This window comes from Pantherophis guttatus, chromosome 6, assembly GCF_059756535.1.
Source record: "Pantherophis guttatus breed Tessera chromosome 6, ASM5975653v1, whole genome shotgun sequence".
Taxonomy (NCBI): Eukaryota; Metazoa; Chordata; class Lepidosauria; order Squamata; family Colubridae; genus Pantherophis; species Pantherophis guttatus.
The window spans coordinates 14,282,200-14,309,387 of record NC_142068.1 but is presented as its reverse complement, the minus strand read 5'-3'; the positions used below and the strand labels follow the sequence as shown (position 1 = coordinate 14,309,387).

The window sequence follows — 27,188 nt, the reverse complement described above, 5'->3', positions numbered from 1 at the left end:
TTCAGCCCCAATCCAGGAGCCTTTGCAGGCAGTTACTTCTGCGACAAACGGAAGTAGCTATACTAATCTCCCTTTATTTCTTTGTCGGTAAATTTAAATTTAACACAAAATAGTTTATTGTAACCTTCTTATTCTTTTGACTGTGTTGCTGGCTGATAAAAGCGGCTCAGCCTATAAAATAATGATTTACTTTAAACTGAACCATTTCCATAACCTATCCAAAGAGGCCTTCGGGGATTGGCAGCCAATAAGAGCACTGGAGTGTGAGAATCCAATTCTGACTATTCAAGGTGCCCTCACAAATATATGCCCTACAATAATGGGTTCAGCTTGGTACTATTCCCAGACCGGTGGAAGCCTTCAAATTGACTATTTCTCAGTGGCCTTCAAGCACTGGATTTATTTCTGGATCCTGCCAGTAATTAAAAACTGAGATTTCCTGTTGCACTGGATACAAATGTTGAAGAGTTCATCCATTTTTAAAGACGAGGCAGTGATGAAACCTCTGCTTGTCACTTCTTAAACACTGGGGAAGAGTCAATATAAATCAATAAGCTACAGTCTGTACCTCTAGGATAAAGGTTGGCAACGTGGCATTTGCAATACCACTAGATGGCATCCGTTCCCTTATTTAGAAAATCAAGTGTGTTTTTAAAAAGCTGATAACAACAGTAATAATAAGCAGACCCAGTACCAATAGTGATAGGTGCCTTGGGTGCAATCCCAAAACATCTGGAGTATCACTTGAACATCATTAGCACTGACAGAATCACTACCAAATGCAAGAAGTGGGTTTACTTGGAAGGGTTTACATTCTGTGATGATATCTAACGCCAACAAATATTTTATTTATACATTTATACACATGTACGTGTGTGTGTGTGTGTGTGTGTGTGTGTGTGTGTGTGTGTGTGTGTGTATCAACATCTGCCCATCCGAGGTCCTTGGAAAGGACTCAATGGGTTGATAAAAATGCCAAATCCAGTTTAATCTGACTCAACTATGTTACTAACCATAATAATAGTACCCTGTTTCCCCCAAAATAAGACATCCCCTGACAGCCCCAATTGGGCTTTTGAGCGCATGGCAATAAGGCCAAGCACTTATTTCAGGGTTCAAAAAAAAAATTAAAAAAAAAATAAGACAGGGTCTTATTTTCGGGGAAACACAGTAACAGCAATGGGATTTCTGAATACAAACTGATAAAAGTCTTGACACATAACGCAACAGATTTAACCGTGGTTGAAAAGAAGAAAGTGTGGATATTTGATGGGGCAAGATCAGGAAATCATAGACTAGAAGACAAAGAATTGGAGAAGATCACAAAGTATCAAGATCTAAAAATCAAAGTTGAAAGATTTTGGCATAAATTGTATGTCATGGCCCCAGTGATTCTTGGCACCCTGAGTACCATATCAAAAAATATTGGATAGCACTTTAAAAAAATCTGTCAATTACAAAAAACCATAATTCTTGGATCTGCTATCCCATGCCGACACATTATGTTATCCTAGATTCTTGGGACAAACTCTATGATTATGAAGACCAACACTAAGCTAACAAATTGGCAGCTGTGCTTTCACATTGTTGTGAAGAGATTACAACAATCCCATTTTACTGTCCAGAGGGCAATGAAGGCAACTAAGGAGAGTAATTAAAAATCAGTTAAAAATCTGATTAAAAGCACTTCAAATCAGTATGAACTAATTCAACGTGAGAAAACCAAGAGAACAGTGTTGTCGACTTAGCAAAGCTAAGCCAAAATACAGAAGGAGAATATTGTGTAGTGTGTGAGTAAGGAAGGACAAGGTCTGGTTGCTTCTTTGATCAATTGTGATGTCTGGACAAGTCATATTCACAAAACCCAACTGTTGAGCTCTTTAAGTCTTTAATAACAACAACTCATTAAATGCATATTCCACGTGACTCCCAATGAGAGTGGGGGAGGGGAAGAGACACACTTATAATTGCAGTAGGTACAAACTGAAAGTCCAAGTTAAAGGGGTTTTCAGAAAATTATTTCAATGTTCACAGGTAGTCCTCAACCTGCAACCATTTGTTTAGTGACCATTTGAAGATACAACGGCACTAAACTGCAGCAAAGAAATCATAAAATGGGCCAAAATTTACTTAACAATTAACTTGCTTAGCAATGGAAATTTTTGGCTTATTTGTGGTCATAAGTCAAGGACTACAATTTTTTACGGGAACTCCCTTTGATGGGAATTGTCCCTAATTTATCTTCATTATGCTCTGATCTGTCTCACACTCAGCATGGATTCCTTTCCCTCCAACAATGAAAGCTGTGAAGAGTTTCTCAAAGGAGAAAAGTAGATGGATATTCAAAGCTGATAGGAAAAAAAACCATTTGCCACTCAACCACAACTGAGGTAACAAAAAGGCTTCTTATAGTGAAACAAGGACAGCATAAAGAACCATGCAGCATTAAGTAACCTGATGAAGACTTGGTTGGGGACCCAAAGCACCAACTTAAAATTCTCATATCATGTGACGGGAAATTGGGAATTTAGAACACAGAATATCAGAGTTGAAAAAGACTTTAGAGATCTTCTAGTCCAACTACCTTGTCCAAGCAGGAGACCCGATACCATTCTGGGCAAATGGCTGTTCATTTAATGAATGAACATTTAATGAATATTATTGATTAAAAAAACCAATTCCATGTTTGATGACAGAAATCAAAGAGAAGGGCAATAACATCATCAAGCCCCTCAAAACTGTGATGTTGAAAAGTTGTTGTCATTCACTACCATTTTTGCTGGGAATTAAGTATGAAAGAAGTATGAAAGAGGTGGCCCTGTGGCAATAACAGGATTAGTATTAGAAGTACTACTACTACTACTACTAGTAGTAGTAGTAGTAGTAGTAGTAATAATAATAATAATAATAATAATAATAATAATAATAATAATAATAAGCATTTTTGAATGTTCAGTTGACTGAGTTTCATGTTTAAATAATAATAATAATAATAATAATAATAATAATAATAATAATAGCAGTGTATCATCAGATTTCTTAAAATTGTTTTTTACTGGGTAAAAATATATATTTCCTCTTTTCACGAGGGAGACACACTATTAAAGTGTACTTCGTCTTCATAAGTACTGTAAAATCTTTGAACTTTTAGAGCCTTAATATTTGATAAGCATATAACCAACACTATTAAGCAGGGAATGAGGCATTTGGTAAGTGTACACCAGAGTGTAAGCCCTGTAAGTCAAAACATTACAAAGAATAATTGACCTGAACCCAAAAAAAAAACATGTTTGAAATGCTTCAGTCTTATTTAACAAGGAAGACATAAGGAAGAGGGTGTCTAATACAAGAACACCAGGGCACAAACAAGGCAGAATAAGGGAAGCTAAGGATAGCTTAGATCGTCCAGAATACTGGAAGAAAAACATCCCAATGGTCCTGTAGATGAGGAAATGTCTTACCTCATTAATACTGACTTCCGCCTCCACATACTGCAGGCCTTTTTGAATTATTGAAATCAAAGCAGCTGGGGGCACCAGAGCACCGTTGATGTTGGATTGGCTGATATGGCTCTCGATACCGAAGGTAAATGCTGAATGAGAAAACCCTAAAGGCAAGGGAGAAATTACAGAAATGTTTTCATTTCCAGAAAGAGCACATGGTAAAGTCACAAGCAGCAACAACTTCCCCTGGAGAACCATATGGAAGGAGATTTGAGTGGTCTAAGAGTCCATGTTTCATTTTATTCTATCCCTAAAGTGTTACTCTACTCCCCTGATGGTGAACCTATGGCACGCGTGCCACAGGTGGCACGCAGAGCCCTCTCTGCAGGCATGCGAGCCGTCGCTCCAGTTCAGCTCCACCGCGCATGCGTGCGTGACTCCAGCCAGCCAGCTGATTTTTGGGTCTCTGCCGCGTATGTGCAGGAGAGGGGCATACGGGAGACGCGTGTGCATGCACGTGGGGGTGGGGTGGAGTCGCAAGTGCATGCGTGGGAGCAGGAGGGAACGGTGCACCTCCGCACCCCATTTTTAGTCCCAGGAGGCTTCAGGGAAGCCTGCTAGGCCCAAAACGGCTCATGGGAGGATGTCGTGTGCGCATGCGCAGGGGAGTCATGCACATGCGTGGGGAAGGGGCGCATGGGTGGCATCACACATGCATTGCATTATGGATGCTGGCACACGCTCTTTCGGCACATGATAACAAAAAGGTTAGCCATCACTGTTCTACTCCTATGCTCGATTTCTGGATTAGCAATGGGAAAGGGATAATATTGGGTGCTATTTTAAGAAATACATTCATGGAATTCAGTGAATTCAAACTTTATTTAAATCTTTCTATCTTCTTTTTTGATTTCCTTTTGACAGAAACTAGCAGGACACTCTTGCAATCCCAAAACAGAATTAGCCCCAAATAACCTTGTAATAATAACCCAGTAAGACTATTGCCATTCTTCTTAAATGTTCAATCCGAGTTAAAGGATGGCCAAAGAATTCCGATTTCTCCTATATCCTCTCAAATGATGTTTACCAAACACATATTTTGCTATCTTTCTTTAGAAACACCAAGTTAGATCAATCTCCAGGTAATGGATACCTTGATTCAATATTACACTTCCATTTAAATTTTGCATTAGCTATTTCTTTGTATGTATCAAATTATATATCTCAAGACGGCAGGAAAACAAACTCATATGATTAACAAAAAAGCCCACGAAAGAACAGGAAACTATCAATCAAGACTATATCAAGTATTGTCAAGCAATTAAAAACAATAGAAACCAGAATGCAGCCTAAGAAGCAAAAAGCTACTTGATTGATCATGTATCATCAAGTCAGTGTGAACCGTTGAAAAGAATAACACATAAACGTAAGTTTAAAGTTCTGCTTTAAAATAGAACAATAAGGAGGCATATTTAACATTAGTTAATATTAACCAATCCACCATTTTAAATAGGTATAAATTAAGTCACAGCCAAGGACATCTAAGATATAACCATTCAATTCTCAGCAGCCTCAATGGATTACTGAAATTTTCAGTCAAACCTTCTATATAAATTCATCTCCAGCAGTTTGGAAATGGACCGTGAGGTTCCTCATAATATACCTGAAATGTGCTACTGATATGAAAAGAAAGAAGCTTCTAAATGTCAACAACCCATCATGCATTCAAGGATCCCAGGAAAAAAAATCTCAAAACTTTTCAAGAAGTTATGTGCGTGGTTGTTTTGGTGCCTTCAAATCAGTGATGTCTCCCGACAAAACTGGCTGGACCAAACCCTGAAAGATTCTAGGTAAGGTTGCCACAGTTTCCTTCCTAAGGTTGAGAGAGAATGACTGTCTCAAGGTCACCCACATGGCATCATGCCTAAGGAAAGACTTGGAACTCACAGACTACAAGTTTCTAGCCTGATGTCCTAACCGTTATATTACTATGATTAAATCTAGAGGGAAGACTTAGTTCAATAAATGTCTATGGAGATTCTCAATTATCCAGGACATGGTTGTCCCAAAGGTGCTTTTTCAAGAGGCAACTGGACTTTCTGGTTTTTCTCTTCTGACATTTCGCTTCTCATCCAAGAAGCTTCTTCCATTAGAAGCGGAAGGTCTTCAAAGAAAAACCAGAAAGTCCAGCCGCCTCTTGAAAAAGCACCTTTGGGAGTTAGTTCAACACTTGATACTAAAATCAAAATTATATTGGGGCAATCACGAGAGGGGGAACATTTTCCATTTGGTTGCCACAGCTTAGAAAATTTCTTCTGTGCCTCCATATATTGTTCTGTTTTGAATGGTGAGGCACTGAAGCATACCCTTATAAAATCTTAATTTCTCAGGCAGCTTTATTCAGGAAAGAAGTGCGGCTTCAAATATTGAAAACCCTTTAGGGTTTGTAAGCACCACTGCTACTGAAATCTGGGCCAATATACAATCCAACATCTGCATTTTGCAATAGATGAAGCTTCCAAGTCACCATCCCAAATATTTCCACAGACAACTTGAATAGTTTGATTGAGAAAGCCTTTCTCAGATGAGATAGGTCTCTTCTGCACAATCAACATTTCACTCCTTCACTAGAGAAGGAAAAAGTAATCCAACTGCTTCTATTTAGTTAGCTGCTGTACTTAAAGAAAGCTCGCAGATGTGTTGACGATGTGGGCATGGAGAAAGACGTTACAGCAGATAAAGTAAGCCTTTAAATAAAGCTGTCATTCCTTATAAAACATTTTTTTCTTCCTATTTCACAAAAATGGCTACTTAGTATACACGGGCCTATCAAGACTAATAACTTCAGTGAAGTTATCAGATCCCTCTCACATTTGAGATCTATTCCCTCTGCCGAGATAATTATGGAAAAGAGTCACATGCCACCCCCCAAATCCCATCAAAACAGAATTAATTCAGTTATCACCTATGTAAATGGAGCTTTTATTACAGGTTGTCCTCGACTTATGAACACAATTGATCCCAAAATTTCCACTGCTAAGCAAGAAAGTTCTTAAGCGCCTTTTGCCTCATTTTATGACCTTTTTGCTACAGTTGTTCAGTGAATCACTGCAGTTATTAAGTTAGTAGCATAGATGTCTGGAGAGATTCTCAGCCATCCAGGTCATGGTTGTCCCAAAGGTGCTTTGTCAGAAGGCTACTGGATTTTCTTTCTTTCCTTCCATTTCTCACTATCCTTGTCAGAGCTGAAGAACCTTCTTGGATGAGAAGTGAAATCTCTTCAGAAGAAAAAACAAAAAAGTCCAGTTGCCTCCTGAATTAGTAACACAGATGTTAAGTGAATCTGGCTTCCCCCTTGACTTTGCTTGTCAAAAGGTGATGATGTGACCCTGGGACAGTACAGCCCTCATAAATATATGCCAGTTACTGAGCCTCTGAATTTTGATCACATGGCCACAGGGGTGTTGTAATGGTTGCAAGTGTGAAGAACAATCATATTTCACTTTTTTTTCAGTGCCTTTTTAACTTTGAACGGTCACTGCAAGTCAACCTGTAGCTCCACACCTTATTAAATCACAAGCTAACTCTCACCACAGACACAAATGAATAACAGCAAGCTATGAGATGGTGTTTATGCTTAGAATATCTTCATTTTCATAATGTGAGAAAGCAAGCATAAAAGATGAATAAGTGCTGGCTTTTCTGTATGAGGGAGTTATTTGAAAATATTGTTCCCATCTGCCTTATCAATGTCCTGCTGATTCTATTTTTTTAATTGTATCTATGTATTTAATTGTATTTATCTTCAAGTCGCTTAACGGAAGGCAGTAGTAAAAGCACTCACTGTTCTTGGTATTTATATTTAATTCCCACTTTTGGAAAGAACCTATTTCTTTTGTAAACACTGGTTAAATATACCAATCCTAAAACAAGGGGTGAGGCATGAGATGTATTTGCTAATTATTTTTTTTTCTGTGTTCATTTCTTTTTTAAATTGTATTGGACAAGGGAGAATATGCCTATACAAGGAAGGATTAACCATGATAAAACATTTTAATTGTGCGTGCATGCCATCACTAGGCATGCATTATTTCTGCACGCCCTTTCAAGAACAGCATAATTAACATTTTGCAAAGCAGGAAAATTAGGATTAATGGATCTAAATGCATTATTTGCTTTGCCCTGAAAAAGTTAAATCCATCATGAGGAAGAGATTCAACTTAAGCCATTCATACGTAATTAGAACTTTCAAAATGTTCCCTACTGGGACCTTGTTAATATACATATATTATAAACTATATATATTATATATAGAATGGTGCACATATAGCAAAAAATAGAAGGCAGTTTATTTCATAAATATGCTAACTGCGTGGCCAAGTTCCTGATAAGACAATGCAGATAAGAAGCTGATTTTAGAATAGAATAGAATAACAGAGTTGGAAGGGACCTTGGAGGTCTTCTAGTCCAACCCCCTGCTTAGGCAGGAAACCCTGTACCACTTCAGACAAATGGTTATCTAATCTCTTCTTAAAAACTTCCAGTGTTGGAGCATTCACTACTTCTGGAGGCAAGTTGTTCCACTGGTTAATTGTTCTAACTGTCAGGAAATTTCTCCTTAGTTCTAGGTTGCTTCTCTCCTTGATTAGTTTCCACCCATTGCTTCTTGTCCTACCCTCGGGTACTTTGGAGAATAGTTGACTCCCTCTTCTTTGTGGCAGCCCCGAGATATTGGAACACTGCTATCATGTTTCCACTAGTCCTTCTTTTCATTAAACTAGATACCCAGTTCCTGCAACCGTTCTTCGTATGTTTTAGCCTCCAGTCCCCTAATCATCTTTTTTGAATAAAAAGGCCACATATATCTGATGATGGTGGCGATAAAGAGGTGAAATTGTTTCTGGGGAAAACAATAAAGGTAGTTCTCAATTTACAACCATTTGTTTAGTGACTGAAGTTACAATGGCATTTAAAAAATGTGATTTATGACCATTTTTCCCACTTGCAACTTCCCCATGGTTGTGTGATCAAAATTTGGACGCTTGGCAGCAGGCATGTATTTATGATGGTTGCCATTTCGTAGGGTGATGTCGCCATTTGTAACTTTCCCATCTCGGTTCTGACAAACTAAGTCAATGGGGAAGCCAGATTCATTTCACAACTGTGTTACTAATTTAACAACGGCAGGGGTTCACTTAACAACTGTGTCAAGGAAGGTCATAAAATGGAGCAAAATTCACCTGTCTCGCTTAGCAAAGAAAATGTTGGCCTTTATTGTGGTCATAAATCAATCAAGGACTACCTGTATAACTCCATCGATTCTTTCAAGTGTTGAATGCCAGGTTTTGTGGTGAGGTAGAAATTGAAGGGTGGGGGGAAGCTGAGTGAGAGATAATCCTCTATCAGAAGTTTATGACTTGCAATTATGCCACACATCTTCTCATTTAACCCCTTCTGAAGGGGGACATAAATCTGTGCTTGAAAGAAGCACAACCTCGAAATGGAAAGGTTGAGATTATAGCCAGAAATACAATCCCATGTGCATTTGGTCTCCAAGCAATACCCCACTTGTTAAGTGCCAAAGCACCCAGAAGTCTGTGCTTATTTAGAAATCATTCCATTCTATTTAGGCTCTATAGAACAGCTTTAAATGGAGAGGTTCTGTTTCTAGAAACTGAAGAATTTGAGGTTTCAGGCTTATGGTGTCTTTCTTTTTAAATCTGGATTTTGTAGTAGTATTTATAAAAGTATGATATCTTATTTGTTTTATGTACTATGTTAAAGTCAGAAACCCCACAAACGTAGGATCTGTCCTAAGACCTTCAGGATACTCTAATTCTATACACACCAACAAAATGGACATAGATGTAGTCCTCAAATGACGATGAATCATTTATAGTGACCGTTTTAAGTTGCGATGGACCTCGCTGAGGCCTCTGCAGAGATGACAGACAGATACAGAGCATGTGCAAGTGTTACTAAAGAATCTTGCAGATAGAAAGACTGTGAGGATCACACACACATGCCATTACTGGCATTAATGTGTCTGTTCAGCTCTTTTTTTGGATGCTACTCTTCCTCATATAAGGAGTAACCATTAACTGGAATGATAGTTGATTTATCACATAGTAGTCTCTCCTGCCCACTGATCCAGAAATGTAGTTCTCTGAATAATCATTTCTTTTTATTTCCCAAGAACATAAGATAACTTTAAAATGATCCAATTACATCAAGGTTTTTTTTAAAAAAATATTTTCAGAAAACCCTAAGGGATTTGTACTTTGGCATGATATCTAAATTGCATTTAGGAAAGAATCAACCCATTCATCTTTTTGCCTGAAATAGAGAAACACGCTAGATAAAAGCCAATAGCCGGAGAGATATGGAGAACCAAAAGATTTCTAATCCATCAATGGAGTTGGTAGGTGCCCTGCCACAATCTACCTGAAGTGTATTCTCATAAGAACCACAGGGTCCAGGTCAGTGGTGGGTTCCACATATTCTTACTACTGGTTCGCCAGGTGTGCGTCTTCCACACATGCGCCCGGCATTCCGTGCATGCGCTTTGCTTGTGTGCCTTCCGCACTTGCGCGAAGCCTTGAAAATATGGCTAAATAGGACAGCATTACGTCCGGGAGGGTGGACGGGCCCACCCGCAGTTGCCATTAGCGGTTCGCCTGAACCGGTACGAACCGGCTGAATACCATCTCTGGTCCAGGTAAGACACTTATTGTAGCTATATAGATTCTTACTTGTAACAAAAAGCAGGTATTATGAAGAGCAAAAATCTGATCTATACAGGTCAGCTCCAGCATTAAATCCCATATTTTCTTTTCTCATCCTTTTTGAAATGGACTGCCTATAGCTTCTCTTGCTACCCTGGTTACTGGTCAATGTTTTCAAAATAATTATCTCTGGTCCAGGCTCCTTATTTCCCACCTAAATAGCTGCAGCTGTCGCAAGGTGAAAGGTTAGAAACTCTTTTGAGACAGATGCTGGATCTGCAAAAGTTTAATCCTATAAATTAATACAAAAAACAAAACAAAAAGGAACCAGAAGCACAGATGTCTAGTCCATTTCCAAGCACGTTTAAAGCAGTGGTGTTTGGTCTATAAGTCTTTAATACATTCTAAAAGAATTCGGGTTAATCATTATTACAAGGAAGTGTGTTGGGCAGAGGCAGAAAATTAAGAATTTTTGTTGTATATTTAACAGTGAAAAGACAGGGTTCTTTCTTTTTGTAAAAAAAAGTAAAATAAAAAAGATTCGCTGTATTTGTATGAGAGTTCCCCAACTTCTCTGGCTTTGCGGATCAATGGGGGCGGGGAGGGGGGGCGGGAAGAGAAGACGGTTCCACGCGAGTGGCGGACAAGTGTGCTCACACACAGCTCCATTTGCATAGCAATAGGCACACACTCACTGCTCACGCAAATGGAGCAATGCACACACACATTTGGCTGCTGCTCACATGTTGGAATGTACATGCTCACCCAGGCTTCAGGCGGCCCAGTTCTGAACAGCTCACGGCCTGGTAGTAGACCAAGGGTTGGAGACCCCTGGTCTATATCTGTGGGCGACATTCTTGAAGAAAAAACAAAGGAACTTAGCACTTGACTATTCAGTTTAGAATCCAAGGATCTTACAACTTCATTGAAGTTTAACATTTGCTTGGAGGTACTTCCCCGGATCTCAACTCTGTTTAGAACAAGGAGAATATATTTGCAGCCAGAACTTTTTCTGCGATTAGCACTCTGAATTTTATCTACAGACACATTAAACTATTGTTGCCTCTCCTGTTTTGGATGCCAGATAAAAGCAATTTTCATCGATACTTGTTTTACCATAAATTTTATCTGGTCATGTTACTGTTACGGTGTTATTATGGATTAAACGTCATCAATATTACTCATTCTTTCTTCAGATAATGTTCCTGGAACATAAAATAAACCGAAGTAAGAAATAAAATGAAAAAACAAATGATTCTGAAATCACAATGACACAGTAATGATGCATTTAACTATCACCATGCCAATTCTGCTATTACATTCTAGTTCCTCAACAGCTGACGCAAAGTTTTACGTTGTGTCATTTGTGTAATAATGAACCATACATGTTTCATCTCTCGTCTCCTCTTGTGACACCCACATCTTTCAGTTATCTATTCGAAAGGGCAGAATCACAATGCTCTCCCAACTAATCACAAGTTGCAGAACTTAATATAGCTGAAGTGTCTGCTTTGGCGTTCTGCTGCTCCTGGGAACAAATCAGCTAGGAAACTGAAAATTTAAACACGACATGAGGTCATTTATTTATGCTAGTTATCCTGCCCAGTCAGAAGGAGGGTGGGAAGCACAAAGGGAGGAGAGCAGAAATAACACAGTAATAATAGCCGAAAGAGACCAAGAAAGGAATTGGTGGAATTGAATGTAGTAGATCAAAGTCCTTCACATCTTCTGCCAATTCTTGTCTAGTTAAAAAAGCATCACCCTCAAAAAATGATGGCAGTGACAGCATGCTCAGGGGAATCCCGACTTTTCCAGAAATATAAGCTAAAAATATTTAGAGAACGGAAAATGAAAAGAGCAACGATCTGCTGGAATATGAGTATTTTGTTAAAAGAATGGAAGGGAGATGAGAGAGAAAATGTGAAGGAAACAAAATGACAGTTTTGAAAGTAAAAGAGTACGCACATATGTGCTAGTCATTCCTGACTCTAGGGGGCGGTGCTCGTCTCTGTTTCAAAGCCAAAGAGCCAGCGCTGTCCCAAGACATTCCGTGGTCATGTGGCCGGCATGACTAAATGCCAAAGGCGCACAGAACGCTTTTACCTTCCCACCAAAGGTGGTCCCTATATTTCTATTTGCATTTTTTACGTGCTTTCGAACTGCTAGGTTGGCAGAAGCTGGGACAAGTAATGGGAGCTCACCCCGTTATGTGGCACTAGGGATTCGAACCGCTGAACTGCCGACCTTTCGATCAACAAGCTCAGCATCTTAGCCACTGAGCCACCGCATCCCTGCTTTGAAAGTACCCAAGCCAAATGTAGATACCATCTTAGAAGCCAGGCACACCTTCAAACTGGCAAAACATTTTTAATCCTATATACCAGGGGAGGGCAATTGATTTTCCTAGGGGCCACACAAGATACTAGAATTGTTATGGAGGGCGACCTCCCACCCACATACACTGTGGGCCAGACAGGGACAATCAAAAGGCTGAGTGACCTGCAGCCAGAAAATGACAGATCTGCTATTTAATCTCCCTGTATTATTTCAGTTCACATTAATCCTTAGTATTCAGCTTCTTCACAATATAAAAAATTTGATCTCTGTGGATTTTCATTCAATTTATTGGAGAAGAGAATCCTTCCACATAAAGCCAGGGACAACTTAGGGACTTTTTTTGGGACTGTGTACCAGAAACAATTAGTGGAATTCTCAGGTATCCTTGTCCCTGATTAAAAGGAAATATTAAATTGCTGTTTCCTGCATTAAAGATAACCTGCTTACTTCAACTCCCACAATGGGTTATCTTAGAGCCATTTTCCTAAAATGACTTTCCTGTCTACTTGAACAATGAAGTTATACTGCATCCAGATATGAAAACAGAAGGGATTCAGAGCTCTTTACTCCTGTTTTCGTGACCTTTAGGTTGTATCAAGTTTGTTTAAATAAATAGAAGGATGAAAAATAATGGCATTAGAGATAAGGGAGGGAGAGGGAGAGGGAGAGAGGGAGAGGGAGAGAGAGAGGGGGGAGATTTTAGATATTTAAATAAACAAATATATGTTGATGAATTTCCAACAGGCAAAAGATTTTCTTCTCACACTGACAAAAATTAAAAGAAATGCAAATCAGACTGCCTCCGACTAGCATCTTTTTTCCCAATTACATATAAAATATATTTCAAACTTTGCAGAAAAAAGTCTTTCAGATCCTTCCAGCTGAATGTATACTCAAGCACAGTATCCAAGAATTAAATAGCCTGCAGTCTATAACAGTGTTTTTCAACCTTAGCAACTTTAAATTGTCTGGAATTCAAGACCCAGAATTCCCCAGCCGGCATGCTGTCAAGATTGAGAAACACCGGTCTATAAACTTGATGAATACTGGTTTGGACAGAGATAATTTTACTCTTTCTTGCATTTTCTACATAGAACGGGGAATATAAGGTCAGCTAGCACAATCATACAGCCGGGCATGGTTAACAAGGAGGCATGCTAGGAATTATAGCTAAGCAACATCTGCATAGCCATACGTTTCCCATTTTGCTATGTCATGTCAAATAAAAAGTCTCTGTTTCATCTGTAAATTGAATGTATGCCATTACTTTCAACTAAAATAAAACAAAACATAAATCAACTTTTAGCCAGATGACCAAGAAATACCATTGGCTTAATAGCCCTTACAGAACAGAGGAATAAAGGACCAAACACAACATCATATCTTGATCAACCAGTAGCGTTGATCACCAAGAAGATATTCAATCAAGGAACAATTAGGAAATGCGGTTTCCTAATTGTTTCTCAATTAGGAAATGCGATTAGGATTGCCATACCTAATGATGTAGTGGTTGAGCACAATGTCACATATCAGCATCACGGGGTGTCAAACTCAAGGCCCGTGGGCCACATCCAACCCACAGGGTGCTTAAATCTGGCCCGAGGGCCACCCTGGAAACAATGAAGGACCGGCCCACAGTCTGCCAGGAAAAAAGGAGCTCCGGAGAGTTGCGTGCGGCCCTCCCGAGCTCCATTTTCACTAGCAGACCACAGGGACCACCACAGGCACCCACAATATGAATGATGTCAAGGTGGCCACTCCTCCTGCCCCCCCCCCAAGGTCAAACACAACCCTGATGCGGCCCTCAATGAAATCGAGTTTGACACCCCTGATTTAGCAACAAACAAACACAGCTTCTGTTGTAATCCCAAGATGCGTGGGTTATTAGAGGGGAAGCGATGGGGATCCCAAACAAAAAAATGTGGGAGATGCATGTGAGCCTGAGGATGCCGCAGCACTGCATAAGTGCAGGAAAGCCAGAGGGACTTGCTGTTGGTTTTCCCATTGACTTTGCTTATGGGAAACTGGCAAGGAAAGTTGCAAATGGTGACCAGAAGACTGCAGGACAGTGCAACCATCATAAATGCTTGCCAAGCACCTGAATTGCAATCACGTGTCTGCGGGGGTGCTATGATAGCTGGAACTTTGAGGGCCAGTTTTAAGAACCATTCATTCAGCAGTATTGTAACTTCAAATGATTGCTGAACGAGTCATTGGTAAATGAGGACTATCTGTAAACAGAACATCATCAGTAATTACATTTGATGAATTAGAATTCTGTAGCATCATTGCTTTGGTTTGATCATTTTTTAAAAAAGAGGATCAATGCAGCTGTCAGCCAACCATGTACCAAAAATCAGTCAGTTTATTTAAACAGTCTACAGATCATAAAAATACATATTATTTTAAAATCTAAGAATACATAAATTTTCTTAATTATAACCCTCAATGTCCTTACACGAGTTAACATAAATTTGCTTCCTTAACCTAGTAACACCAAATAAGAAGCTTTGCTAAAGTCACTCTAGGAATCTGATCACAGATATTTAACATAAAATTGATTTGAAATCCAGAAAAAAATGTTGAAAATATGCATTTACCGATTTGCATTATGTAGATGTTTTATGGAAGTATACAAATTTAAACCTCAGTTCTGGCTAAAATTGTGTTGCTGTTACTGTTGTTTTTCTGTATCACTCTTCTTCTCAGAGAAGGAAAAAACAGCTTACAAGAAAACAGTAGTAACAATTACAATTGGGGGATGCCACTGAGAAGGCTTTCTTCCTGTAAATAATACCTATCAATCAGGGGGGAAATCCAGCAGGTTCTGACAGGTTCTGGAGAACCGGTAGTGGAAATTTTGAGTAGTTCGGAGAACTGGTAGCTGACATTTTGAGTAGTTCGGAGAACCAGCAAATGTCACCTTCCCCTGGAGTGGGGTGGAAATGGAGATTTTACAGTATCCTTCCCCTGCCACGCCCACCAAGCCACACCATGCCCACCAAGCCATACCCACAGAACTGGTATTAAAAAAAATTGGATTTCACCACTGCTATCAATGAGATACAAATGGTGGGCCCTAACTCTTCCCACCCAATCTTTATTATTAAATTTATATCCCATCTTTTATAAGAGGCACTCAAGGCAACATATATGCTTACCCTACTATATATCCCCATAACAATTAGGGGTGTAGAGGAGAGAGTTGTGAGTGTCATCCATGAGATTCTGTGGCTGAAGTTTTTCTAGAAATAGCTTAAGTTGTTGTAAGCTATCCAGAGTTGTTTGTTTTATGCGGTGGGAGGTCATATAAATTAGATCAAAACAAACAAACAAATTAATCTTTCTGCTTTCCTAAACTAGTTCAACAATTTAACTGCTATAACTCCTTGGTTATATTCCTATAAAAACTTTGGCTATATTCTCTATTCCAGATGCCATTTTTGGATTGCTTGCTTGGACAGACGTCACATAAATTCATCTAACTAAGAGGCTATTAGGGAGTTTCTAGGGCAGTGATGGCTAACCTTTTTGCCATTGCGTGCCAGGAAGGGGGGCGGGGGAGGTGCGCGCACATGCATGCCCACACCCATAATTTTATGCGCCCCGCGCATGCGCACACAACCTTCCCTCCCCCCATTCCTGGCACTCAATGGCTCGGTAGGCCCGTTTTTCTTTCTCACCTGGCTCCAGATCCTCTCTATGCATCTGGGGAGGGCGAAAACAGCCTTCCCCACCCCTCAGAGGTCCTCTGGAGGCCTGAAACAGCCCATTTCCCAACTCCCGGTTGGACAGGAAGTGACTTTTTTGCTGTCCACAGCCTCCAGAGCCTCTCTAGGAGTGCATAGAGAGGATCTGGAGCCAGGTGAGAAAGAAAAACAGGCCTCCCCCCACCCCAGGCCCTCCGGAGGCAGGAACAGCCTGTTTCCCTACTTCTGGTGGGCCCAGAAAGCCCAAAAATCAGCTGGCCGGCACGCGCACGCGCCCCAGAGCTGAACTGGCGTGCCCACTGATATGCCATAGGTTCGCCATCACAATTCTAGGGTATCCTGGTTCAGATAGAGCTGTAGTTGGTGCATGAGCCATAGGATACAAGCATTCCTTGTCCTAAGGCCCGATTTTGGCAGAAATGTTACTTCTTCCAGGAAAGGATAATTCTCAGGCATGAGCAGCAACTAACTTTATGGAACTCCATTTCTTTGGATTCCATTTCCTCCAGACAACTGCCAAATATCTGCATAGCTATTTTTGACTCTGGTGGAAACCAGTGCTTGGTTAAGTGACCAGCCAACTGGTCATTCTGTACTCCAGATATCCAATGACAGCCCCCAGAAATTGAGGCAACATAAAACCCTAAATGACCCCAGAACGCAACTGTTCTTGGGTTACAAATTTACAAGTAAGAATGGAAACACTGCACTGTCTTTCCAATTTTCATGTCTTAAAGCCATTCCACCAATATATATGAAGAAAGGCTATGGAAAAATCACTGTGAATCAACACAACAGTACTTTTTTTCTCTTTAATCCTGTCAGACAGGCTAAAATGAATTTCAATTTTTTTTTCAGTTTAATCTTAATTCTTAGTTTCAAAATGAATTCCTCAGATAAATATTACTCACCGGACTCTTGCAAATATCTATATACGAGGAAGTTAACCTCATCACTGCTTATACTCATCTTTATGCCCGCTTAAACCATGAGGTCACGATGAAGGATATAACCCTAAAAAATATAAAAAAAAATAATACAGCATGTTAGGAATATGCGGTAACTGGATTTCTGTCCAAAAAACGGATTCATTGCTCATAATGTAGTTGTGTCTAAAAATGGACAATTTTCAAGTCTAGTAAGAGTATAATTAGGTGGCATCCAGGTAATGACCATGCATAAAAAACCAAACCAAACCAAAATCAAAACCACCATTTACTACTTTATCTAGACTACCTGTGTTTTCTTCAGTGAACGATTACAAGCATTTGAATACTCATTAACAATAGATGAATTTCTGTTCAGTAATCTACCGAAAAAGCTTCACATTACATATATGAGGGATCATCATATCCATTAATGTCCATGGGCATCTGGAACTTCCTTAGCCCTTCTTAAAATGTTGTTGTTGTTGTTAATGATGATGATGATGATAATGATTTGACCAAAATCTCATGAGATTTATGACAAGACTTCAGGGGTATAAGATTGCTGCAATCCTGCAAACATCTTACAGCATTCGGGGTAGGTTAAAAGAAAAAAAGAAAAATGTGTCAGTGTCCCTGCTATCGTGAATGGATAGCAATGGAAATCTGCTGCCCACAAACATAGAGCTATATATAAAATTGTTGAAATGGGGCATTGTAAAAACATGTTTAGAAGATGTTTCTAATCAATCTACTATGGAGGAGTGGATAAATAGGTCAAAATATGAAAACTGCTGGAGTGGAAATAATTCAGTCTCACACCTGTACTGCAAATGCTGCATTAGTTTTCTGTGAGTTCTAGGTACAATTCAAGAAGCTGGTTTTCTCTTATAAAGCCCTAGATGGATTAGCTTCCAAATATCTTCAAGATCATGTTTTTCAGTTGGGACTGGCCTGACCTATGCATTTATCCAGGGGGAAATATTCAACATTCCTTGCACACCCAAGACTGTGAGCTGCTACTGAAGGTAGTATTTATCCTTGTAAGTATTTAATCCAACACTGTGTGACAGCCTCCCAGAGAGGCAAGGCTCCATCAGGTCCTGCCATCTTCTCTAAACACTTCCAAAACACCTTCCAGTTCCAATTTGCTGCCATGTAGATGAAACTTTAGCTACAACTATCATTATTATGATCCTACAAAATATTACTGTTCGATTTCACTGGATTTCTAGTTTGATTTCTACTGTAAATTGCTGTGAACTGGTTCAATTCAGTGGCATAAGGTAAAGGTAAAGGTTCCCCTCGTGCATATGTGCTAGTCGTTCCTGACTCTAGGGGGCGGTGCTCATCTCTGTTTCAAAGCTGAAGAGCCAACGCTGTCTGAAGACGTCTCCGTGGTCATGTGGCCGGCATGACAAAATGCCAAAGGCACATGGAATGCTGTTACCTTCCCACCAAAGGTGGTCCCTATTTTTCTACTTGCGTTTTTTTTTAATGTGTTTTCGAACTACTAGGTTGGCAGAAGCTGGGACAAGTAACGGGAGCTCACTCCATTACGCAGCACTAGGGATTCGAACCTCTGAACTGCCGACCTTTCAATCGACAAGCTCAGCGTCTGAGCCACTGCGTGCCAATGGCATACAAGAATAAAAATACTGATGTCTGTAGGAAGAAGGGTTTGAGTGGGTAAGTGGAAAAGTTAGAATATAAGTGTGGGAGAGAGAAAAACAAGCAAAGAGAACATGTCTGGTTTCCTAACAGCTGTTTACACTGCATGTATATGCACACACATACAATATGTATGTCCACACTTGAGAAATCCTAGCAATGATTTGACCAGCTTGGTGGCTGTTTCTAGCCCATTTTGCTTGAACTTGAAACAGGATCTGGTTCATGCATGGATGGGAAACCACAAGCAAAGTCCAATATTTGGGGTTAGAATAAGAAATAAAAATCATAGATGAAGGCAATGACAAAGCACTTATCCTCTACTGCCAAAAATGCTACGTGGCTATATCCGTGGTCATAAAGTCTCTAGAACTCAAATTCAGTTCAAGGAGATTTTTACCTTTCAACCATGTTTTGATTTGTTTGATCTTTCCAGCTATGGCAAATAACTCCTCGCTCAACCAATATTTTTGCAGTTGCAAGAATATAAGCACCCTAGTAGCCCCAAAAGTGGGAAAGGGAAAGGAATCAGCAAAACCAAGATATATAACTCAAAGCACTGAAGGAGATATTCTAGTTGATGTACAGGAATAGTTATTTATTCATCAAAGATTAAATTTGCAGTGACAGGCTGGGGATTTGGGAGGAAAGCAACATTTTTAAATAAACAGCAGTCTGAAGGAAATCACACTCAACTAGTAAGTAATTAAAAAAAATATCCTGCAAAATGGTTGTTAAAATATAGCCATAGGATTTTTTTTGTCTTTTAATATACCGTTGGGGGAGGGGGGGTGTTATTTACTAAAACTGATTTTTTTTAAAAAAAAAAAAAAAGTTAAGAGCCCACTAATCACCCAGCCTCAAAATGTTTTCCGAAGGTTGATCAAAGTGTTTTCTTTCAAGAGAAAAAGGGAATGAGAGAAATAAAATCGTATTATGAATATATATGATAAGAGGCTTCCATCAGAATGGACATGAGAGGGCAGTATGGCATAAGTATTTGAAACACCCAACAGCGAATGACAAATCAAAGGAAGCTTGTGAACTAAATGGGGATTATTTTTTCCAGTGAGAGTATCACAGACTAACCTGATTAGAAAGGCCTAATCTACAGGTACTGATTATTTCAAGAGACATCCAAAATAAGCATGCCTGCCTTTGTCCACTGTGATCTTTTCATGTTCTGCATGCCTGAAGCAGCAAAAGCACAGCAGAAATTCTTGCTTTACCACAAGGTATATCGCCTGGACTCCAGCCTTAATTAAAATCTTATCCAAATGTTGCCTCAATTTTGGCCAAGAAAGGAGAATCAGGATTCTTCACGAAGAACAAAAAGCCCAGAAATATAAAATGTGTTGTTTCAAGAATAGAAACCCACACGTGGCACCCTGGACAGCAAGAAACCCAAAAACACCTCTCCTGATGCCAGCTTTTTTTAAAAAAAAGACTGGTTTAATTTTAAATCAAACTTTAAAAAGAAGCTGGCATGCCATAACGTAAGGCATTAGCTTCCAAAATTGGTGTTTTATTTTCAGTGTCTTAAATTCCACAGGTTAGTTTTTTTTCGCCCCCAGGCTGAAAGGGGATCAAAGCTCTGCAAAAAAAAAAGTGAACATGACTAGAGTGAAAAAGGGACACAATAACACATTTAATTTAATTAATAAAATATAGTCCATATATAATTGTCCATAATTTCCCCCTTAAAAAAAATGGCGGAATTCAAAGAAGGCAACAGACTATGGCTCTCAGATTATGCATTGCTATTGTAAACATTCTTAGAAGTAAAAGTGGTGATCACAGTAGCCCAGTGCTTTGTTTATAAGGACACCTATTTGTCTAGAAAATAGTGTTAAAGGCATACTTGATTGTTAGGATGCATCCAGGGAAAGTAGAAAGGGAAGTAAAAAATAGTTTGCCATCAATCACTAATGCTTTGTGGTTGGCAGCCATTTTGTGAATGGGCAAAGCAAGCGTGGCAGCCATTTTGAGGATGGGCATGTCCATTCTTACACCAGCCACTTTACTTTTTTTAAAGTGCCTACAATTTACAATGTCAAGCTGTCAAATGTCACCACAGCCCAACAGTTTGGGATCAATGCCTCAGGGACTTTTCAGAGACAGGTGTTTTCTTAAGAGAGACAACTTTTCCCTTTCCACTCTGGATTTTATACCTGTAATTTTCACCACAAAAGATCCTGCAGCCTTACACTCATTGCAGAATTAATTTGTAGCCTCCAGCCAGACAGGGATTGTCTATGTCTAATTTTGGGTCATGTCAAAATCTTATTAATTTGTTGAATAACAGGCTTATCACCCATAGATACATTAAATCACAACCATCCAGAAATCTGATCAGGTGAGAATATGTCAGAACACAAACAATCAAATCCTTACTAAAAAGGCATGTTTAATTCTTACATTATTCTATAAAAGTGCATCTTGGACACACACACTCTCTCTTCTGAAATCCCATGTTGCAATGAAGATCTTAAAAAGGAGAAGCAGCTGCTACACTTATCATAACTGCCTTAGTAAGATCCAGTTCTAGATTTCAGTCATTTCTTGCAAAACTAAGAAAGTCAAAACCGTGCAATCCAATTCTCTGCTTTCTATGATGTTTACTTAATACTAAAAATTTCCCAAGAGAATTTTTTAAGGAACCGCCAAAGAATAGACAAGAATGAGACTGTGTGGTCTGGTTGATGAGAAAAGAGAAAATGGTGCAATTAGGAAATGCACCTCCCAAATGCCTTTATATTTGAATTAGAGTTGGTCTCTCCTTGCTTCTCCTCAATGGGGCCTTGATTTACATGGGCTGCCTACTTGCTCTTCATTGCTTTTGGATTATAAATAAGCCCCTGTGTTTATCCAGCCAGGGCCTAACCTCTGCCAAAAATGCTTTTCTCTTCTCCCTCCCCGTTTTTGTTGGTATGAATCAGGTTCTACTGTACTCAGATTGCAGTAAGAGTCAAAGGGAGACCAGTGTTTGGATAAACAATGTACAAAGTCTCGGTACCAATGAATATGCAGCGGTACAGAATGAGTTCAAATTCCATGCCTCTTATGTGGAGGCTATCAAACCACACATATTGGAATGATCATACTTGGAACACAATTGTTCATGGTCCATATACACCCACACACACACACTCTTAGTTTTTGGCTGTTCCTTTTTTTAAAAAATCCTGTCTGTAGCCACCATGAAAAAAATGTTTGAAGCTGGAAGACAGTGCCCAGCCAGATTTATACAGGAATCTTCTTGTAACCAAAGTGGCCACTGAAATATGACCTCCCCAATCCAAATTTAAACATCCTGGCTGCCCAAGGATGAGGGCATGACACACAGCAGCAATGCTGGCTGATCATGTCACAGTTTCACATCAACAGTTACTTCAGATTTCCAATGTTGATGCCAAGTTTCAAATCTTGGATGGATTTTATGGCCGCATTATAAATACCTAATACATAACAGGGGAATGAAGCAGAAATGCTGACCTAACCTTTTACCGTATCTTATGGGCTATGCCTCAATGTTGATATTAACTTTACTGATGTGAAAGTTACAGCTGTGAAGTAATTTGTACATGTCTCACAACACATTCACAAAGTTTAGGAAAACAATCTCTTTCAACATCCAGCCAAAAAACAGTATTTGCAACAATGTCCTTCAATTATTTTCTTGCAGACACAGACAACAAGAACACAAACAAAGAAGTCAAAGTAGGAAAGGACAATATGAGCAAGCTAAATTAAGACTGGCAATAAAACCTATTTTAAGTGATACTTCTTTAATTTATTCCCCTGTTCATTCTGATGCCCAAGAAGATAATGTGCATCTGGCAGATTAGGAAAAGCAAAATTTTGATAGCATATTTATACAAATATAAATAAATCAAAACAATAGCATGAAAAATATATTAAGAATCCATGTCAGGGAGACAATACGTAAGTTATGCTGACTCTGATAGAGGTCACTCAAAGTCAACCTCAAGGTCACAAATGATCCTGTCCAAAGGCCTGCTCAAGGGGAGTTTGGGTTGAAGTCCATAGAAATAAGAGATTTTAGTCAAAAATTAGGGGCAGACACAGGTTCCAGCTCCAAGATGCTACTGCTTTACCAATGGGACCTGGAGCATGCTAACTCCAACTGATCTTAACAAATGAGGAGACGATAAGAGAAACCAGAGAAAAGTATTCCTGCAGGGACATATGAAGGATTTTACGGTTGACAACCTGGAAATGTATCTTAAGGCTCTCCTCTGTATCAATGGAACTTACAAAGGACAGTTTTGTAGAAGGCAATACAGGATTAGGCCGTAACCACTTGTTTTGTCTCATTCTAGACTAGTTGTAGATTTGAGAGCAAGTATGGGTATGTTCAGAAAAAAAAGTAACTCTGACCCCCAAACTCACTAACTCTACAAGATGCTCCCTTATCACCTTCAGCTTCCCAACTTCCAAACAAACCATTAGACTGCAGTTATTCAACTTTTTTATTGGTGAGTGCCCAAAGTCATTCTTGGAAATAGAGATCATATGCCAGAACTTGATGTTAGGCTTTGCAGACAGTCTGGTTCTGCCTTTCATTCTTGAAAGTAAAGCATCTTGGAATAGTGGTGTCTACAGACTTCGTAATATGTAAAACCCACTCTCTCTCAAAACTAAAGTGGAAGGCTGTAGTAGAATGGATAATTGCACTAAATTCCATCTCTAAAGTCAAAATTAATAACAATAGAGTTCTACTGGACTGTATCTCCTTACTTTGTTGGTAAAAATGCAAAAATATGTAAGCCTTGCAAACATTTCCCCACACCAAAAAAAGCAATTTAATGCAATAAGCTTATTTTTCCCCTTTACTAACGTAAATTCACTTTGCTATTTTAGAAACCATGAAATACCTGTAACTTGAATCTGCTACACAATTATCATGTTTGGTGTGTTGTGTGTTGTCCATTCACTAACTGTGTTGTGAATTAAAAGCTGAAGAATTCTAAAAAAGCCAGAAAGGCTCAATGCTCTCAGTTTGGTAAATAAAGAAACCAGCCAGCAATGAAATAAATCAATCACATCCAGTCAGGCCCAGTCATAAGAGATGCACCGAACTCTAGATTTTTAAAAAAATCAGCAACAGACAACCCCTGTCAGTCCCTCAAGGTATACCAGTCTAGGTGCCAGAGTTGTAAATGCTAATATGCCTTTATTATAAGGTTATAGTAACAGAATCATGCAAATCTGAAAGTGTCCCCCCCTCCCCTTGATCATCATGACAACTAGGGAGAGTTGTATCTCAGATGCTTACTCATTTTTTGCATTTCTGTCCAGCCTCAGATTTATCTGACAGTTGACTTAATTGCAGCTCAAGGTTAATCAAGTGTTCCTCAAGGTTAATCCAACTGCACATTATAACCAACAAGCAGATCAGGACTCAATTCACCATACTACCAACAAGCAGATCAGGACTCAATTCATCATACTTTTTCTTTAATGAAAATGACAGTGTTCCCAGTACAACTCATCCAAAGGACTGCTGCTATGGGGGAAAATGGGAGAAAAGACTGTATATTGAGCTATTTAATGAAAGAGGAAATGGTGATTGATTGATTGCTGCCATCTGTGCACATGGATTACAGTACTCTGACACTCAACACAGACCCTATTATGAATGAAACAAAAACATTTTGGAAATATAAAGAATAGCAATAGTTCAGCATCTTTTTTACTGTATTCATTATTTTATAAATAAAGCATTTCATTAGTGTTTTGTAAATGTTCACTCTTCAATTCTCAGAAAAGCAAAACAAGATCTGATTTGTTAAAAAAATGTATTTAAAAAAATTCAGGCCATCACATCTTTACCTATTATTTTCAGCATTCTGCCTCCAGGGTAGCCATTACATTATTCTATTCATATTTCCCAGCAAATATGATAGTATTGAATTATTCTTCCCCAAGTTTCTGTATTCACCCTTGCCATTAGGTAGGTATCTCAGCTGCAATTTAACCAAAGAGAGGATCAAAGCTTTGTCCTGATTTATCCATGAAATATTATACATTACGCCAAGTTTCATATAGTTTATGCAAAACGATAATTTCCAATGAGCCTCCCCTAAGATTCAATAAACTGCCCTAGCATAACTCAAAGGAGAAATGAAGCTGGGTGAAAAGTCATTCATTTAAAAGTCATTACAGAAGCAAATTCGTATAATGAATAGGTAGCTCATACATTCTAAATGCATTATGTCTTTTATCAAGCAGTATTTATTAGGTATTAATTTGAATTAACTCTGATATTTCTATAGTGTGCAAACCTTCTTCTGAGTACTTAAATATTGCCCCCTGCAGAAAGTTATTGATCTACCTCTATAACCCGTCAAATTTCTAGACTTTTGTGGGTGTAATCATATTAATGTTAAGAGCAGGTTTTTTTCCAAGTTGACCAGCAAAAATGTCTCTACAATTTCATGATACCTAAATTTGCTTTTTCCTTAAAAATAGTTTTCACAAATTACAGGTATTAGGGATTGTCTGAAACATTTTTTTCTCAATTATACTTTACTTGAACTAATCTTTTAAAATTCAGCATTCTTACTCAAGACTCTTGTTTAAGAGTTGCTGTTGACTTTGATGGCCTTAGGAATCTAAATTATAAATAAGTAAAATTTAAATACTTATTCAATATTTCATTAAATACATTTAATTAAATACATTTCAATATTTTTTGAATAGGTGCCCACACTATGTGTAGTGTTGCATAAGGCAACCCAATGTTTGAAAAGGAATCCTTTTCCTTAGATAAGAAGCAACAAAGTCATTTTTCTTCCTACCAAGGGCTGTACTTCTGCTGAGTTAACTTTGCGGCAAGCTACATCCCCGTGGTAGGTAGAGCCAGAATCAAAAGCGGAGATGTCCCTCCTCTAATGGTCTGCTGAAACTCCAAATCGATTTCATGCAGAAGTATTTTTTAAATTTGATTGCCAGTTGTGCATAACTGATCTAGATGTATTTTTCTTTAATTACAAAAGAAGCTTTTCTACATGTCAACGAAATTAGCTTAATTTTGCAAGCTGCTTCAGTATTGTACTGAATGAGATGAGACTTAACGATTAAAAAAAAAAAAGGGATAACAATAGACTAAATATTTTCTTCTTGATTAATCAGTCTAAATCACATTATTAAATAGGAATTTTCCTTCAAATCCTAAGAAGGCACCAGGCTAGGAAGCATGCAAAGTAGTAGTCTTCAAACTTTCTTGATTCATAAGATGCATGCACACGCACACAAAATATTAAAAGGTTTAAATTGTAAAATACAATTATTTTCTTAATGTTTTTAAATATACTTCCCTACAGGATATCTGAAAGAAAAAGGATACCTGGAAGTAAAATGTGTAATATTCTGAAATCTACATGCAGAATAAAAATCTGGAGCAGAGAACAAAACAAATATTGGAAACCTTAAAATGGGTTTCCTTGATTTACAACCAATACTGGGTGAAAAATTCTGTTGCTAAGCAAGACAGTTGTTAAGTGAGTTTTGCCCCATTTTACGACCTTTCTTGCCACAGTTGTCAAATGAATCATACTGCAGTTGTTAAGTTAGTAACACGGTTCTTAAGTGAATCTGGCTTCCCCACTGATTTTGCTGGTCAGAAGGTCGCAAGAGGTCATTCACATGACCCCGGACACTACAACCATCCTAAATATGAATCAGCTGCCAAGTGTCTGAATATTGATCATGTGGCCATGGTGAAGCTGCAACGGTCATAAGTGTGAAAAACGATCATAAGTCACTTTTTTCAGCACTGTTGTAATGGCAAATGGTCACTAAAGGAACCGTTTAAGTCGAGGACTACCTGTAGCCCCCCCGCCCAAATTTTTTTTACAACCCTTTAAAAAGCCACAAAAGAGTAAAAGGATTTAAGATTAAACATTATATTGTAAATAGAATGAAGCAGTGTAGCAACAAAAAGGGGAAAATGATGATATTCACATATGCCTGATGCCTTCTAGCTGAGTGGCAGGGAATAGATATGGCTTCTTTAAGGCGCCCCCTTTCAAGTTCACCAGGTGTGCTTCTCTAGGTCTAAACCAGGAGTGGCAACTCACATCGTCACGGCGTTGTCACATGACATATTTATTTATTTATTTTATTATTTATTTGTCGCATTTCTATGCCGCCCAACTCCCTGGGGACTCTGGACAGCTTACAACAAAAAAATAATGTGAACAATATACCATAAAAGTTGTTTTTTAAAAAAAAACATTAAAAACCCATACACTCCATTCATGGCCGGGTCTCGCAAGATTGCAGCAGCGAGATCAACGGCCCCAGGCCTGCCAGAAAAGCCAGGTCTTCACCACTTTCCAGAAGGCCAAT

The 27,188-nt window shown here is 38.8% G+C and overlaps 1 protein-coding gene across 7 annotated transcripts in view; it reads right to left on the bottom strand.

The window, feature by feature from the left end:
- The window catches only part of TBL1XR1 (TBL1X/Y related 1), a 220,624-nt gene that overhangs the window by 22,742 nt on the left and 170,694 nt on the right, over positions 1 to 27,188 (bottom strand). For 6 of the 7 annotated variants that reach the window (XM_034438946.3, XM_034438947.3, XM_034438948.3 and 3 more), the window contains 2 exons: positions 17,127 to 17,229; positions 3,462 to 3,607 (listed from right to left, as the gene is read on the bottom strand). In XM_034438946.3, coding sequence (XP_034294837.1) covers positions 3,462 to 3,607; positions 17,127 to 17,184 — 204 coding nt within the window. In that variant the 5' untranslated portion in view covers positions 17,185 to 17,229. Of the gene's footprint in view, positions 1 to 3,461; positions 3,608 to 17,126; positions 17,230 to 24,668; positions 24,803 to 27,188 lie in introns of those variants that run through there. The other variant, XM_034438949.3, reaches the window with a different exon arrangement.